A 17,033-nucleotide genomic window follows, 5' to 3' on the forward strand; every position below is an offset into this window, starting at 1 on the left:
GGGCTTTGTTGAGCAATCATGTTTGGTCCGGATGGGCTATACAACACATCAGCAGACGCACCACATTTCCCTGTGTTACGTAAGGACGGGTCGCCTGCCTCTTTAAGACAGAAGGCTTCTTGTGTTCTCAATGAAAAGCAGGACAACAACATGCCCACTGGTTGCTCCTACCAGTCTGTTTGTTTGGTTTTTCACCAGTAAACTTGGAACGTTGTCTAGCCAACCAACTTCTTGAAGTAAAATACTGCTTTTATTCAGCACCTTAAAAATGGCAAAAATATAATTGATTGGTGAGTGTTTTCAGAGACATTTTGGCTTTGAAGAAACGCATGAATTGTTGTCCTGACCTGACCTTCCACGAACATCCCATTACTGAGTTAACATGCCGAGTCTCACGTATGCTCACACGCTCCAGGCTGTTCATCGCTGAGACTAATAGTGAAACTCAACCAGAGATGGCGCGCACAGACCGTATCACATGCACAAACCTACACTCTTGCATACTCATCTGTGCACCACATTAGCACACGCACACAGTCCTGGAGATATATTTAGAGGCTGCAGAGCTTATTCCAAAAGCAGCCCTTGGAGAAGCAGCGAGGGAGCGTGTGTGTGTGTGTGTGTGTGCGTGCGTGCGTGTGCACACGCGTGTTTCATGGAAGAGAAGAAGTGGAGCTCTGCTCCTTCCAGCCCACCATCCATCCACTCAACACCGTCTTTGTGACCTCAGACTCGTAACTGTTACAGGACCCAACAGGTGCCACCACTCTTTCACAATAGGCCTGTTGTGGCACGCCAGCGCCCTCAGCCTGCCACCACCCCCCACCCCCCCACACCACCACCACATCTGCACGCTCCATGCTCACATTACACCTCTTGGAAAGCTTTAAAAAGCTTCTGCAAAGTGTGTTTCCAGGCATCAGGGTCCAGCTCTTTTTAACCAGGGAGGGAAGGGGAGGGGGGATTCTCCTTTTAAAGCTGCAGCATTTCAGTGCAATCAGTGCAATTCTGTTGTTGCTGTTGCAGTCATTGGATACTTTTTCTTGGCTTGTTGCTTTGCACGTTCACTTCCAAGCCCCTGACGTAGCTTTACAGAGCACATCACCGTGGTTACCAGCTGGGCGGGGGGGGGGCACAGTACACAGGAAAGGCTTTGTCGCTCGCCAAGGTGTCAGGCGGGAGACGGGATGAAAACGAAGGGGGGGGGGGGGCTGCTGGTGTAAACAGGCCTTACATAAGAAGTATACGGGGGCGGTGCAGTCCTCACGAGGCCCGGTCCGAATCGCAGAGGGAATTTACGACCAAAACCTGCCGTGCTGAACATGAGTGACAGTGAAAGGCAAAGCCCCCTCGGGGAGACAAGCCCTCTCTGATTGGCCCAGGGACCTCTTTCTTTACGGGTGACTCACAGTTCACGTGAAGAAGAGGGAGCTGAATTCCAAAAATCCCAAACCGGTTTCTGTGTGAAAGTCGTAATGTTTTCCCCTCTAGCACAGATAGGAAACTATTTTCAGCACCTAACTTTGAGGAATTGAATCCATAAAAGCACCATTCAATGCCGCGCTGAACGACTTCCAGTCTGAAACTACCGATTGCAGCAAGCAGTCGAGGCCCACTTTTAGTATTTGACCCTGTTACGTCGGTGGTAAGTCCAGGGAGAGGAGGAGCAACAATATTTAAAATACAACCGGGGCAAAAAGAGAACAGGAAGTCAGGTTCAGGCGCAAATTGAAAAGTGAATTTATTAACATCTTGACAAAGGAGAACAAATACCAAACTCTCTGTCTCACCTTGTTTATTTGCTGTCTCATTCAAAGTAATGAGGTAACAAGGCTCAACAGTAAATGACAACTGAGCAGTCCTCCCCTCCACTGAGGAGGTTAACAAATGCAAAACAAGAACAAAACCAAAACCAATCCAGACACTGTTCTGAACTCACGAAAAAATGCAAGTGGGTGGGCAACCCACTGGTTGAAGGAGGTTTGTCTGCAGAGTGGCAGCAAGGTGCCAAAACAAAAAGCACCCCTGTGAAGGAAAGACCAAGCCTTCTTATCCTCCAAGCACTGAGCGGTAATCAGGCACACCTGGGGGCACTACCTGAGAGAGAAAAAGAAACCCGCCCCAAACCAAACACATGACCAAACGCAAGACCCTTTTTGAGGCTGGATACCCAGCCCTTCTTTAACTAACTGCGATAGTTGCATGTTGTTCCTCTTTGCTCACAGCGCGTGTGACAGAAAAGTGTCAACAAAATAATACACATCTCATACTCATGAGATGCATTTAATATGGTAATCTTGTAAAGCTTGGAGCTGTTGTTTCTTTCTGGTGGAGCGCTTGCGTAAGTCTTAATCAGATCGCTATGGGTGGATGACTCGATCTCGTAAACAACACCGCGTTAAACCGCTCGGAAAAACAAGCGAGCGCTAACTGTTGCATGAAGGAGGGGACGACCACTCTGATGGGCCTAATAACGTTAAGTGGGGATTGTGCAGAGGTTATCTGGCCGCAGATCATTGGCTTGGTTTCAGATCTGTCAAAGAAATGTAGGAGCCACCTGTATTTTGTTTCACTGGATGTCTTTCCCCTCTTTTGGAAACTTGAGAAGCTGAACCTTGAACCAGTCTTATGTAATAGGCTTTCAAAACCGCCCCAGAATCCATGTATGCGATAACCAGGGCCACCGCCACCTCGCCTCCCTTTTTTTCGGAGCCTCCCTCCGCTCGCTTCGTGCCGCTCTGGCAGCGGAAAGTAGGGCAGGGTTTTCCTCTCTGTGGGCTGATGTAACAGCGTTAGGGCCGAGGCGCCGCGTGCCCTCGCTGGAACCACTCAGCTGATTACAGGTCTTACGTAAAGACGGATTGTGGACTGGACGGATATGAGCAGAATAAACAATGTGTCCGTGCATGAGAGTTTTTCAGACTAGATGCCCTCTGTGTATTTAGGCAAAACCTCGACATCACAAATCTGAATCCCGTTTTGATTGTGTCATTGCTGAGAAGCTCATAAAAGCAAAGATCTGCTATCAAGTGAGGGAAATTGACAGAGCTCAGTTGATGTTCCCTGCTGGACAGCAGTGCGTCTTTGTATGCATGTACTTAAGTATGTGAATGAATCTTGTCTCTGTTATTTATTTGGCGCTAGTCCTCAGGGGGCCATGTTGTGCAGAAGGGGAAAGGTGGTGTGAAATCAGGTGAGGCCTCGCGGCATGTCTTGCACGTTGGAGGCGGCTTATGTAACAGAACCTGTGGAGTTCTGTAGGCACCACCAAAGAGACGACCATGACAAGGTTATTGACTTTTCAAGACCCCCGTGCTCTGATCACGGCATTAGGGATGTAATAAGAGAGCACAGAATGTTGCGTTAACCACAACCAGTAATAATTGTTCAATACATGTAATGTTCACCATCCTTTTTTTTTTTTTTTTTTTGTCCTCCAGCGGTCGTTCTTTGAGCGTTTGACTGGAGACAACAAGTCCGAAAAATTCTTCAAGGTGTTTTACGAGCGCATGAAGCTGGCCCAGCAGGAGATCAAAGCCACGGTGTCCGTGAACACCAGTGACCTTGGCAGCAAGAAGAAGGAGGAAGAGCCACCCGACAAAGACGCGCCAGCACGCAAGAAAGGTGCTGGGGGCCAGAGTCTGGCTTCACCAACTGGAAACAGCATTAGTATATTTGTATATAATACACCCCTGTCATCTTGTGGCATTTAGTCGGCTTGAATACAAAGTGACTCAAATGGTGCCATGTCATCGATTTAGTCCGTTGCTACTTGTAGACACAATGATTTATATTCCTTTTTAAATATATATCTCATTTTAACAAAGGTCCGTACGCATGTGTCGGTCTCTCAGCAGTGAAAGACGTGCTGGTGGTGGCGGTGGTGACGGAGGAGGTGAAGGAGCAGCTGGCTGAGGCCTCCGTCGTCACCAAGAAGGCCTTCACCACCTACCGGCGCGAGGCCGAGGCCGAGGAGCACCAGGCGGCCGCCGACGGTTCTCCGGTGCCAGCTCCTGACAAGGGCCAGGAGGAGGGCGAGATGAGCGTCATCATCACCATCATGCAGCCCATCCTGCGCCTCATGCAGCTGCTCTGTGAGAACCACAACAGAGAACTGCAGGTGAGCTGTCCCCCCACCCCCCCCTCTCGTCCACCCTCCCGCCTCGTCCTCCTGAACTTTGTTCCGACTCTCTGTCAACACACTCGGTGACATAGAAATGAAACCGGGGAGTTTGCACAACGTCCTGGTCTGGTTTCACTATGAGGAGTGTGTCGGTGGATGGGCGAGATTCTGCAGACCAGACAGAAGACTTCCTGCTCCTACTGGTTGTGTTTGCACCCCAAACCTCAGTGAAAGGTTGTGGGCTCAGCCGCCTGTGGAGTAGAGATGGAGCAGATGTCTGAATGTATGCGCTGACATGCTTTAAAAATAAAGTGGAAACACGAATCTGTGATGCTCAGCATCACATCCTAGAATATGTATGTAAAGTTCGACTGAATGCCAGGGGGAACAACGTTGGACCGTAGTTTGCTTAAGCTTTATCTCCTTTATCCCCAGAACTTTCTGCGCAACCAGAACAACAAGAACAACTACAACCTGGTGTGTGAGACACTTCAGTTCCTGGACTGCATCTGTGGCAGCACCACGGGGGGCCTGGGGCTGCTGGGCCTCTACATCAATGAGAAGAACGTAGGACTCATCAACCAGACGGTGGAGAGCCTGACTGAGTACTGCCAAGGTCCCTGCCATGAGAACCAGGTGATTCATGTAGAGGCACCGCACACAGCCTTGTTTTCATTTGGATGTCTGAAAGTTGTTTTCTTATCAAATCCTGCAGACCAAAGATCCTCTGCCCATGTCACAGTGACCCTCTTCATTTTAATTGAAGTCATTTGTTTTGTAGTCATTATCTCTCTGAGCACCCAGCAGCCGACTGTGTTTTTCCTCTGGTGTGGATCTGCATGGCTTGGTCCTCTCACATGACGGTGGCCTCCTGTGCTCCGGCCGCCGTGGGGGTCACATGATGGCATGTGTGTAACTGGCTTGACTGAACTTTAATGCAGGCGCCGTAGCAACTGACAGACGGACTAAACCCGGCTCTTGGTTTCTGCTGAGAGGAGATAGAGAGAGAGAGAGACACACAAGTGCTGGAACCATTTGCGTTTGCGAGGTATTAAAGGGCGAGTTTGGATAATTTGCAGGGGGGTTAGATGAGGGTCGGCAGTAACGTACTGCTGGGAGGGCACAACTTATAAAACACATCTGTATTGCTTTAAATTTAAGCTATATTTAGACTTTCACGGCTCATCTTACCGTCAGACGGCCCTCGCTCGGTAGGATCATACGACCAGAGCCCTCTATGGTCCCATTGGAAGAAACCAGTAGTTTTCTACCGCTGCCTTGATATGTGTTATTGAATGAGAGTAGGTAGGTAATTTGACCCATCTCATCAGTACATGACCTGTGCCCAGCATTCAATGTTCTGAGTCATTCTGTGATGAGTCACATACAAATCTTGTCAATCAGAATTACTGATTACATACTTTTAAAAATAATAGTAATAACTTTCTTTTTGCGTAATACCAGTAGCTCTCCTGTTCATTTTGTTCTTCTCGTTGGTTCCACAGAACTGCATCGCCACCCATGAATGCAATGGGATTGACATCATCATCGCTCTCATCCTCAATGACATCAACCCCCTGGGCAAGAAGAGGATGGATCTGGTGCTGGAACTCAAAGTGAGTGATTATCGATCACACCCCCGAAGCCTTGTAGTGTTACACGAGTGGCACGCCGGTGTTTGTTTTTGCTGCTTGATGATGAATGCTGTCGGTTAGAGAAAACTCAGGGCGTCAGATTGATTTTAGTCACAGTTTCAAAACACAAAAGTCTGACTTGACATGCAAATGCTAAACAAACAAGTGTCCTACTCTCACAGCCCGGTGTTATGAGCAACTTGGCTGCACTCGTCCTTCTCTAGAAGCTATCGAGTCATTACAGGAAATCACTCTGAAGTGTTCCAAAATATATCATTACAAAACATCATCATTAAGAACTCCACCTGCATATTGGATAATAAGAAGAATTATTTGTATTGCCTTTCCGCAGAATAACGCCTCCAAGCTTCTTCTGGCGATTATGGAGAGTCGCCATGACAGCGAGAACGCAGAGAGGATACTGTACAACATGAGGCCCAAGGAGCTGGTGCGTGCCGCATCATGCAAATCATCTGGCTTCATTACGTGGTTGTTATGTGACAGCGTGTGTCCCTGCAGGTGGAAGTGATCAAAAAGGCCTACATGCAGGGGGAGATCGAGGTGGAGGAGCCGCAGGAGGGCGACGCTGAGGAGGAGGAGCACTCCGCGTCCCCACGCAACGTCGGCCACAACATCTACATCTTGGCACATCAAGTAAGTTGATACTGACATGGCGGTGGTACGTGCACGCTGTGGCTCTGAGGCATTTCCTGCAGCGATTAAAGAGACAATATACCTGCCATTCTGGACTAATGTCCTCATTCTCGGGATGCTGCTCACCAGCTGAGTGTGTGTCGATCCACACCCTGAACATCCAGCATTCAAAGGAAAGAACTAATAGCATGTTTGTCCTGTTCCCAGAGGTTAAGTACCAGCAATGTTGGCTCTGAAATTACAGAAGCACATAACCGATAATGAAGCCGCCAAAGACAACGATCTCTTTTAGGAGGAATCATTGTGTGGCGTTGGTTGATGGTGCTTGTTGTCATTCCAGTTAGCTCGTCACAACAAGGAACTGCAGGCTATGTTGAAGCCAGGCGGCACGTATGGAGAGGGCGACGAGGCCTTGGAGTTCTACGCCAAACACACAGCCCAGATCGAGGTGAGTGGTCAGCGCGGTGTCCCGTCTGGACCGGGCCATGAGGCCTCTCTATTGTCTCCCCGCTATCGGACACGTATTTCAGGAATGCGACATTTCGGCCTCGCATTTGGCTCGCGGCATGTGATGTTTTTCTTGCCAGTCACATGGTGTACCTTTGGCATGTTATCACGTTTCCCGCAGGAGGAGGAATGCTGATTGTTGACAATGGCTTAAGCTATCAGGCACTTTTAAAATAAATACAATCCTCTTTATTTGTATTGCTGAGTACAGTTTGTGACAGAAACCCGACGGTGTGATGAACATACGGATAAGGGATTTCCAAATGGCATTGAAGCCTCTGTGGTTGTGTCCAGATCGTACGGCTGGATCGCACCATGGAGCAGATCGTCTTTCCTGTGCCCAACATCTGCGAGTTCCTCACCCAGGAGTCCAAGCTGCGTGTCTACTACACCACAGAGCGCGATGAGCAAGGCAGTAAGATCAATGACTTCTTCCTGCGCTCTGAGGACCTTTTCAACGAGATGAATTGGCAGAAGAAGCTGCGAGGTACTCAAGAGGCTTCCGGTGACACGAACGCAGTTCCCTGTACGTCCTTTTCCTCAACTCTTTAACTCTTAGTTCCTGGTCTACACACTGTCCCTTTGCATCCCTTCAGGCCCCTGCAGTAGCCCCCCCCCCCCCCCCCTCTCCCACCCCCCGCATTCCCTCCATACACGCTATGAATGTTCAAATGTTGGCCTCATGTGTGAGAAGGAAGTGGAGACAAAGTTCCACTGTATGTCTCATTGGTATTTTGTCAAATCAAGATTGAGAAAGCTCTCCCAAACTCTTCCTCCACACCTTTTGTGTGATCAAAAGCCAGGAACCAGAACAGCGATGTCATCCATTGGGTTTCTCTTCTCTACAGCTCAATTGTCTGGAGAAGCACAACACTTTATACTTGATGACGTCACAAGTTTCACCATTAGCACCCGCATGTTTTACGACGATTTAGGAGGGATTTGCTCATGTTTAATAATGGCACTGTATCCTGTGTCCATGAAAATAATGATAGAATGCGTTCTTTTGTTTACGTCTAAACAGCCGTTGTTCCCCCTTAAGAGTGAAAACACGTTTAAACAGTGGGGCATTATGGGTAAAGATCCCATAGGGCTTGGGCCTGAAGTCAGTTTGTGGTGTAACAAAGGTTGCTCTCTTCCACCTGGTCACATTGAGACATTCTGGACAAAGAACTAGAAATCGGTTGTTCAAAGCGTATCTGAACCGACGTGCCGAGTGTTTAGACACCGAAACAGTCCTAGACTGAGAGAGCACGTTATTCAAAGCTTTTGGGCCGAATGAAGCCATTGTTATCGCCACAGGACGTTCCCTGCTTATAGTTGGTGGCTTTTATGTGCAGGGTTGATCTTACCGAACTGTAGAACATGCTTGTAGCATTCTCTGGTCTCTCTCAGGATCAGTGGAGCCAGCGAAGGCAAAGAAAGCCCAGCTGCGTCTTCCTTACCTCGTGGTGCACACCTGTGCTCCTCCGAATACGAGACAAAACGTACTAATGCATCAGAACCGGTGACGCATGTCACCGGCCCAACACAGCGACGAGCCAGGTGTCCTGTCTGAGGCCTGGAGGAATGGAAGGGGAGAGGACGTGTAAACCTTGATCAGTATTACAATATAGTTATAATAAGGACTGTACAAGTTGATGAAATAACTAAATATATCCTATAAATGTATGTTTTTTTTGGTGAGCCAGGGGTGAGTGATGTCATGTTATGTGTAATATATAGAACTATATATAGTTAAATGTATGTATGTATGTGTATTGTATGCATATTGCGAGCCCATTCACATCTGTATTTGATAAGCAGATTGGGGTGTCAGGTTACTGGAAACAAAAGAAGTGCTAAGTGTGATGTCTGGGGTATAAAATAATATCTATGGATGCAGCAGTTAGCCTGCTTCCAGTAAAGTTATTTTGGGGGTATGCCTTCTTTGTTGTAAGAACAGATTGGGACAGTAAACAGAAATGAAAAATGTCAGTGAAGTGAACACAGATCACAGTTGGCTGGATCCTTTAAGCCTGTCCAGTCTTAAAGGGATTAGCGGTCTGACCTGTTTCATCTACCTGCCAGTTTGAGGCCAGGCTCAGTCACACATTCTTTACCTCTGACATGGCACAAGAAACCCTGCCGCACTGTATTGATCGCAGGGCAGCTCTTGAATCGGCACGTGGCAGCAAGGCGAGACGGGCAAAGCTGCAATAAAAAAGCTTTCCTTAAGCAACCAACTGGTTTCCCTAATCTTAAATAGCATCAACGCTGCGTAAAGTCTCCCTACTATGGACTCAGACGTGGCCTGTCGGTTTGTCTAGAATGTGACCCACACGTGACTCTGAACCAATCAGAGCAGCCGGAGACCAGCTGGGCCGCTGCTACTAACCACCTGTCACGATGAACCTTCACGAGCTGCACTTCTTCTTTTCAGATGAACACACTGAAAATAGCAGTGGCACTAAACGGATACTGATCTCCTGACACACACACACACACACACACGAAGTGTGCATGGTTTTGTGTTCTGAGGGTTTTGACCCTTTGTGAAGTCCGTGGTGCTACACACAGCACTGGTTGGCTCTGATGAACGTGGTCCACCCCAACGATGATTCTTTTTTCATTTGATGTTGTTCAAATTTAAGTCTAAATAATACAACAACAAAAAAGGCAAAAAAGTTGTTTTGGTGTTGTGGGAAACGTTTGCCACTGAGGGGATTGACTACAATCACTAATAGCGTGTAATAATGTGTTCAAGCGACTTTGAGTCTCTGAAAAGCGCTATATGAAAACAAATTCATTATTATTATTATTACTGATCAGCCGCTGACTCGATGCTTGATGATGTGACGTAACGGCGGCTCTGGGATCTGACTCGTGTGATTTCAACATCCAGCTCAGCCCATCCTGTACTGGTGCTCCAGGAACATGTCCTTCTGGAGCAGCATCTCCTTCAACCTGGCTGTGCTCATGAACCTGCTGGTGGCCTTCTTCTACCCTCTGGAGGGAGTCCGTGGAGGTGAGTGGTCTCTTAACGCAACAGTGTTCTGTTTGACTACTGTGTGAATGGGGTGTGGCCCGGAGGCGTCCGTACATAATGGGCTTGATCGCAAACCTGTACAGCTAGCAATTTGCCCGTCACCACTAGTAGGTAACAAAACCTCTGTGTACAAGAGGACGGTGTCCTGGGCTGCCCTCGTGATAGGTGAGGTGGGGCAACAGTTCCAGGGAAACGCATTCCTCCTATTTGGAGGGGAAGGACTATTATCTTGTGCAATCAATTGTTGCACAAGTTTCTGAAGCTCATAATTCAACAGAAAAGGATCACAATGATGATCGGGGTCTGTTTCTAGGTGTTGGGGCGCAGTCCTGCATTATTGAAGAGACGTATTAAGGCCGGATGTTGAGCTGATATATTTGTTCACTTAGAATCAACCACATGAAGCTGCCAGAGACAGTTTGGACGCGTCCTGCAAGCCTTTCAGTGGCTGCATGGATTCTGAACAATATTCTGCTAAAGAACCCGCTGACCCTTTGGGATCTCACAGCACGCATATTCTTAGCAGACTGCATGTTGGTGTTCAGATGCACAGGACCAGTGATCACGGTGTGCTCTCGTGCCTGTGGTTTGGGTGTAGCCTCACACCTCCCAAAGTGAGTTTCACCACAAGTGGAGGTGTGATGAGAATGGAATTGTTGTGCCACTCACAAATGGCAGAGACTAACTTGTTTTTGACTACATCCTGATGCGGATATTGATAATGCATACTTTTCTGAGCTTAACGTCATGGTTTGAGTAGTCTTTTTCTCCATCTGTGTCACCTCTGGCAATCAGTTGTGTTACTAATACCTCGCACACACTCACACAGTCCTGTGTGAGTGTGTCCCACAGTCACAGTGGTCCTTTTCTGACCACTAACTCCTGATCGGTGAGGCCCTGTCACATGGGCAAAACGTACCAATCACTGCACAACATCACAAACCAAGTGACCTGAGTGTGTTTTCAATGTTTATCCCTTTTTTCCTCTCCGCTCTCCTTGAGGTCTGTATTTGTGGTGAAGTGAGAAGCCGCAGGCGTTTAGGCCGCCATTGTTCCAGTGCAGCGCGGCAGAGAGAAGACGCACATTGTGATTTGCACAAACTTTCAATTGTTCCGTCCAGGGTCAAACGGAGAGCTCCCTTTTGTTTGAACTTCCTCACAGTGGAGCAGAGGAGACAAAAAAAGACGTTGTTAGCTCAGCTTCAGAAACGTCGTCGGGCTCTTCAGTGTCAAAGGTCCTTTGGGAGCGTAACAGTTCATTCCAGGACTCTCTCTGCTGGCAGCACACTGCAGCCGCTTATCCAGGGGAAAGAAAAAAAGGCCTCCACCGCTGTGGAGTTAACTGTGAAGTGGCTGCACACAAGCGCTCACATGCTCACACACACACGTTCACACATGCTCACACGTTCACGCGGTTTGCTGTGTTCAATATGAACTTTTCTGGCTTGTAAACCTTGAATGACCCCATTTACTCCATCAAACCTCGCTTGGGAAAGTTTGATGTTTGAGTCATGTGACATGTTTACGCTTGAAGGAGCTTCATTTAACATCCAAACCCCCTTCTTGCTTTGTGAAGCTATGGCGGCCTTCCGTCTACCTGCGCAGAGAAGGACTCGGCTTCTACATTCTGAAGCCCCCCTAAAATATTCTTTAGTCCCCATAGTCATTTGGCAATATGGGCTTTAAATAAAATAACACCTTTTCATATTTTAATTTTGGTGACACCATTAAGTTAAACTTTTGTTTCTCACAGGCCACATATACGCAAACATGCTGCCCCCCTTTCTTTGAATCCTGGAGACGCCCTGAACGGTAGCAATATTAGCAACGTCGGCTACAAACCGTGGTCCTGCCTATTGGGTGCAGTTGGGAGGCAGACACTTTCAAAACAGCAGGCAGCACTTCCTCATTTGTTTGTGTAGCAAAATGTCACGTAGTGTGCAGTAGCAGTTCACTGTCTGCCGGTGCAGCCTAAAGGTCAGCCTCTATCTACAGAACCGTAGGTGTGTGTGTGTGTGTGTGTGTGTGTGTGTGTGTGTGTGTGTGACGTCCCAGCTGCTGCGTCTGGGTCGGGTGCAGAGTCCAAGCGCCCAGGACCATCCCCTTGAATTCAGCTGGAACCGAGTGTATTTTTAGCCAACCGCAGGTTATGCAACAAGTACCTGTCATGTGATCAGTACACAGGGAGGCGTGAAGGAGGAGGCCTCGGCAGGGAGGTGCCGCGGTGAAAAGAGAACATGACTGACCTTTTCAACTCGATGCATTCGTGTGCGAACAGCGAGGAGTTTTATTCTCACAGTCAGGGTCAGGTGAGATCATGATAACACAGTGCTGACCAGCAATGGCTGATGTGGAAAAACAAGGCGGTTGTGTAAGAGCCGACACACGCGCACAGAAAGGGACTTTCTACCCGGTAACACCTCATTCGCAGTCGGACCAGATGAGTCTGCTTCAGTACTTCCGGGTCATTGTGTTGCTCACTAAAGCTTCAAAGAAAAAAAAAACATTCTTCGACAAGAGTCAAGGGTCCGTCAGTAGGGGGAAGTTTCTACAGAGAAGCAGCCGCAAGTTCACAACCCTCCCAAATGTGACCTTCGTCATCCTCAGGTACCCTGGAGCCCCACCTGTCCGCCCTGCTGTGGATGGCCATGCTGGTTTCCCTGGCTATCGTCATCGTCCTGCCTCAGCCTCACGGTATCCGGGCGCTCATTGCCTCCACCATCCTGCGCCTGATCTTCTCCGTCGGCTTGGAGCCCACGTTGCTTCTGCTGGGGGGCTGCAACGTAAGCGTGGATCCATTGTTCAGAACCCAGGTTTGGGTAACGCAGCGGAGTGTGTGCGTGCGCACAGTGCAGGAACACACCTAGTGTTACGCAACATCACACATTCAGCCAGATTCTGCGATGCAGTGGCTCAACAGTCGAGAGAGCATCTAAGCTTCTAAAAAAAGCTGCTGTAAACCTTCCCTTCGCAGTTGAAACTGTGCACCTTCCTGCCATGTCTCTGCGTTACCAGTTTTCTTTGTGGTGTCCTTGGTTCTCCAGTTGTGCAACAAGATGATCTTCTTGACGAGCTTCGTCGGGAACCGAGGAACCTTCACGCGTGGCTACATAGCCATGATCATGGACGTGGAGTTCCTGTACCACTTGCTGTATCTGATCATCTGCAGCCTGGGGGTCTTTGTCCATGTCTTCTTCTACAGCCTGCTAGTACGTGAGCACACATGACACCCAATGCTGATGGTAGAATTTCTTTTGCTGAATAGCAAAATGAGACGTTTGTGTTGTAAGACAGAGAAAAATGAGTTAAATAATTGGATTCAGATGCCTTTTTATTGGTCATAAAGGTTTTTTCCCGCAATAGCAATTAACGATGAAATGTTTGCATGGGCAGCTTTGGAGAAGCAATGATGCAGACCACAAACACACAAGCTACCAACGTTTGACACCTGAATGCTCCCTCTTTCCAGCTCTTTGATCTGGTTTACCGAGAAGAGACCTTGCTCAACGTGATCAAGAGTGTGACTCGCAACGGGCGCTCCATTGTTCTGACAGCCGTGCTGGCTCTCATCCTTGTCTACCTCTTCTCCATCGTCGGCTACATCTTCTTCAAAGACGACTTCATTTTGGCTGTCGACAGGATACCCAACAAAACTCTAGGTACTGTAAAAGGCACACATACAGACACACACACACACACACACACAGGTTGTGTATGAAAACACATGCAGTCAAAGTGATATCTGCCTCATCAACAAGCAAATAAACACCATTTAATATGCATATATTAAATATGTTTGTCTTGTTCCCCCCATTTGAACAGAGCATGGGGCCAGTATGGTGGGAGAGTACTTCTCTGGCACAGTGTGCCAGAAGGACAATGGGGAGAACTGTTCCACAGAGGCCGTAATGGATGGTAGGTCGACAAATCCAAACGGAAAGCTTTGCGTGTACGTGCTTGTGGGTCACCGCCGCCTCGGTCGGAGGCCGCTCTATGAAGCCACATGTTGGTGCATGCGTGCATGTGTGCTCATGTGCAGGCCCGATGCCTGGATGGGGGACGTCGTTATGTCCTCACGGACGGCTCCGGGATTCGCTCCACCAGGATGCAGGTGCGGGCGGCCCGGTGGCTGCGGGATTAGACCTGGTTTCAGGGGGGCGGGGTGAAGGGGTTCAGACTCCATGTAGGGCTCTGGGTTAAGAGGTCGGGGATTTGTTAAGGCACTAAGCCGGTCGATGGGTGCACCCATTGATGGCGGCAAGACCTTCTCACAGCAAACAACGGGTTCCTCCAAACCCACTGACCTTGACGGGAAAAGCCTCTGATCAAAGAGGAACCATCACCAGGCTGACTAACTCCCACAGTCTGGGCCTCGATGCTGTGTGGCTGGAGGACACAAGTCTTCGAATTCAGCTGAGGCTGATAATAAGTATTTGTAAGTGTGTGTGTATGTATGTATGTATACATAGTGTGTTTAGTGTGTCCAGTGCCTTAGTGGCCCCTTGTTGCGTGACGTTGACCTGTAGAGACGTTCAGAAGAGAATGAGTATCTGACAGCGTCTGCGTGTCCCTGTTTAGCCTCCGTTGTGGTCCAGCCGTCGGCGGTGGTGATTGAGGACAAGGAGCGATCATGTGACTCACTGCTCATGTGCATCGTCACAGTGCTGAGTCACGGCCTCAGGAGTGGCGGAGGTGTCGGGGACGTACTGCGAAAGCCATCCAAAGAGGTACGAACGCGACGAGGAAGAAGGCGAGTTCGCAGAACCAGATCATTAAATTACCTTCCCTCGCCTTTAAACCGCTGTACACTTCCTTCCACTTATCCACATGCTATGTGCTCTCCCCAGATGAGTAAATTCATTTGAATGTGTGTGGATGGAGGAAACCGAGGACCAATCTTAAAATGTGACTGTTTTAATGAGGGCCTCATTTTATTTAATCAACTCTAACCCGAGAAGTACTCTATATACCTCCTTTGACCTAATAAGCGTCAACAGGAATGACTCTGCTACTTCCCCATCCAAAGCATAAGTCAAAATACAAAAAGTCTCCTGACTTGAGACCGGAGAGGAGCTTTCAGAAGTTCAGAAGTTCAACGTTACTTATCCAGGAAAAAGGCAAGCTGGTGTGTGTGGGATCTGCAGCGTACGAAGGCGTGACTCATACCGGTGAATTCAGTCCGTTGCATTCGACTCACAACATGTATGCAGACACACTTTCTCCTCAAAGCAGACCTTGTGTTAAAGCTAAACAAAGTGTGCGCCGTCCCAGTGACAATCCTCACAACTTGTCTCCTGTTCACCAGGAGCCCCTCTTCGCAGCCAGGGTGATCTACGACATGCTCTTCTTCTTCATGGTCATCATTATTGTCCTCAACCTCATCTTTGGGGTCATCATCGACACATTCGCCGACCTCAGGAGCGAGAAGCAGAAAAAAGAGGAAGTCCTGAAGACGACGTGTTTTATTTGTGGTGAGGAAGAGTAAAATAAATCAACATAGCCTTTTTCCGTTCCACAAGGTCCACACATCTTCTCTTTGATTGAATGATCCTTTAACTTTATTTTATAATTCAGCAGCACTTCATTTGATGAATTAATGATGACGAAATCAAGACCAATCCGATGCGTGGTCCGCATGCTCTCATGCGAGCGTGTCTCTTCGTAGCGTAAAGGAGGAGCCGCCTCTCCTTCCCAGAATGAATGGTTAGTCATGGCAGGTGCTGCTGTGGAGGAGTGTTTTTCTTGGGTCTTGACCATCTCACACGGAACTCTCACTCAGACTCACTTCGTCAGCACGTCAACCGTCCCGGACTGTGATTGGTCACCTGTGGTCCTTCCGTGTGACAAACGGCACCTGCACATTTAAAGTACATCTCACCTGACTTGTTTGGTTTGGCCAACCCCCCTTGTGACCTTATTTCCTCTTTGGGTTTCTCTGTAAGTCATCATTTAGGTCACAAGACAGATGAAGTCAGTTTTTCCACCAAAAACTCATTTCTTCATTCTTCCAAAGAAATGAAATGAATGTCTAGTGTGTGTGTGTGTGTGTGTGTGTGTGTGTGTGTGTGTGTGTGTGTGTGTGTGTGTGTGTGTGTGTGTGTGTGTGTGTGTGTGTGTGTGTGTGTGTGTGTGTGTGTGTGTGTGTGTGTGTGTGTGTGTGTGTGTGTGTGTGTGTGTGTGTTGTATCCATTTTTAGGTTTGGAGAGGGACAAATTCGACAATAAGACGGTCACCTTCGAAGAGCACATCAAAGTGGAGCACAACATGTGGCACTACTTGTGCTTCATCGTCCTGGTGAAGGTGAAGGACTCCACCGAGTACACCGGCCCAGAAAGCTACGTGGCTGAAATGATAAGGGTGAGTACGTCGTCATGTGCCTCAGAGACTGCACGTGCTAAAGTGGCGTGCGCCGTGGTCGTCTCTGAGGTCAACCTTCAGTCCAGCGAGCAGGTTCAGATCAACACAGCTGATGGTCTCTTTGTCCCTCTGCACCACCGAGGGGGACCTCATCTGTCCCAGAGTCCCAGATCTCTGCCTCCGTGACCTTGAATCCTTCCAAAGTATTATCACATCAGTCGGCTTTGTGATCGGAGACTTAACATCCAGACAAAGTCGTTCATTAGCATGAAATGTGCTAATCCCACAAAGCAGCCATGCCTTGTTTTAATCATTAGACGCACTCAGGTCCCACTCGGCATACGACCTCATGATGCGCAGGCCGGAAGGCAGCCTCGTGGTTTTTGTCAGGCAGCAGTACGAAGAAGTCTCCTTTATGTGGAGTCATTCAACCATCAAAAAACAGCTACACTATTCTAGCTTTACCTCACTTTATATTGCTTTTCCTTATTTTATTTTGTACGCACACAACCTATTGTGGTGTTTTAAGAGTTGTATGTATTTATTCATCATAGGTTATTTTTTCCATGTTGATTTCAAAATGAATATGTCAAAAACTGCTGCGTGCTGGAGCCTCAAAATAATGAAATGCTTTTGACCTTACTGATGTGAAACAACAGCTGCACAGATTTAACTGTGGAAGAAGAAAAAAAGATCAAACCCAGAAAGCCAATCGAATGTTTTAGATTGT

The 17,033-nt window shown here is 48.2% G+C and overlaps 1 protein-coding gene across 8 annotated transcripts in view; it reads left to right on the forward strand.

The window, feature by feature from the left end:
* Nucleotides 1–17,033, forward strand: part of itpr1b (inositol 1,4,5-trisphosphate receptor, type 1b) — a 57,077-nt gene that overhangs the window by 35,712 nt on the left and 4,332 nt on the right. For all 8 annotated transcript variants that reach the window (XM_037489890.2, XM_062563830.1, XM_037489894.2 and 5 more), the window contains 16 exons: nucleotides 3,441–3,624; nucleotides 3,855–4,120; nucleotides 4,559–4,759; nucleotides 5,629–5,739; nucleotides 6,110–6,205; nucleotides 6,277–6,411; nucleotides 6,752–6,859; nucleotides 7,213–7,444; nucleotides 9,803–9,925; nucleotides 12,554–12,729; nucleotides 12,991–13,155; nucleotides 13,416–13,605; nucleotides 13,769–13,861; nucleotides 14,525–14,673; nucleotides 15,252–15,417; nucleotides 16,143–16,303. In XM_037489890.2, the coding sequence (XP_037345787.2) occupies nucleotides 3,441–3,624; nucleotides 3,855–4,120; nucleotides 4,559–4,759; nucleotides 5,629–5,739; nucleotides 6,110–6,205; nucleotides 6,277–6,411; nucleotides 6,752–6,859; nucleotides 7,213–7,444; nucleotides 9,803–9,925; nucleotides 12,554–12,729; nucleotides 12,991–13,155; nucleotides 13,416–13,605; nucleotides 13,769–13,861; nucleotides 14,525–14,673; nucleotides 15,252–15,417; nucleotides 16,143–16,303 (2,556 nt within the window). The remainder of the gene's footprint in view (nucleotides 1–3,440; nucleotides 3,625–3,854; nucleotides 4,121–4,558; nucleotides 4,760–5,628; nucleotides 5,740–6,109; nucleotides 6,206–6,276; nucleotides 6,412–6,751; nucleotides 6,860–7,212; nucleotides 7,445–9,802; nucleotides 9,926–12,553; nucleotides 12,730–12,990; nucleotides 13,156–13,415; nucleotides 13,606–13,768; nucleotides 13,862–14,524; nucleotides 14,674–15,251; nucleotides 15,418–16,142; nucleotides 16,304–17,033) is intronic.

This window comes from Pungitius pungitius, chromosome 8 (assembly GCF_949316345.1).
Source record: "Pungitius pungitius chromosome 8, fPunPun2.1, whole genome shotgun sequence".
Lineage (NCBI taxonomy): Eukaryota > Metazoa > Chordata > Actinopteri > Perciformes > Gasterosteidae > Pungitius > Pungitius pungitius.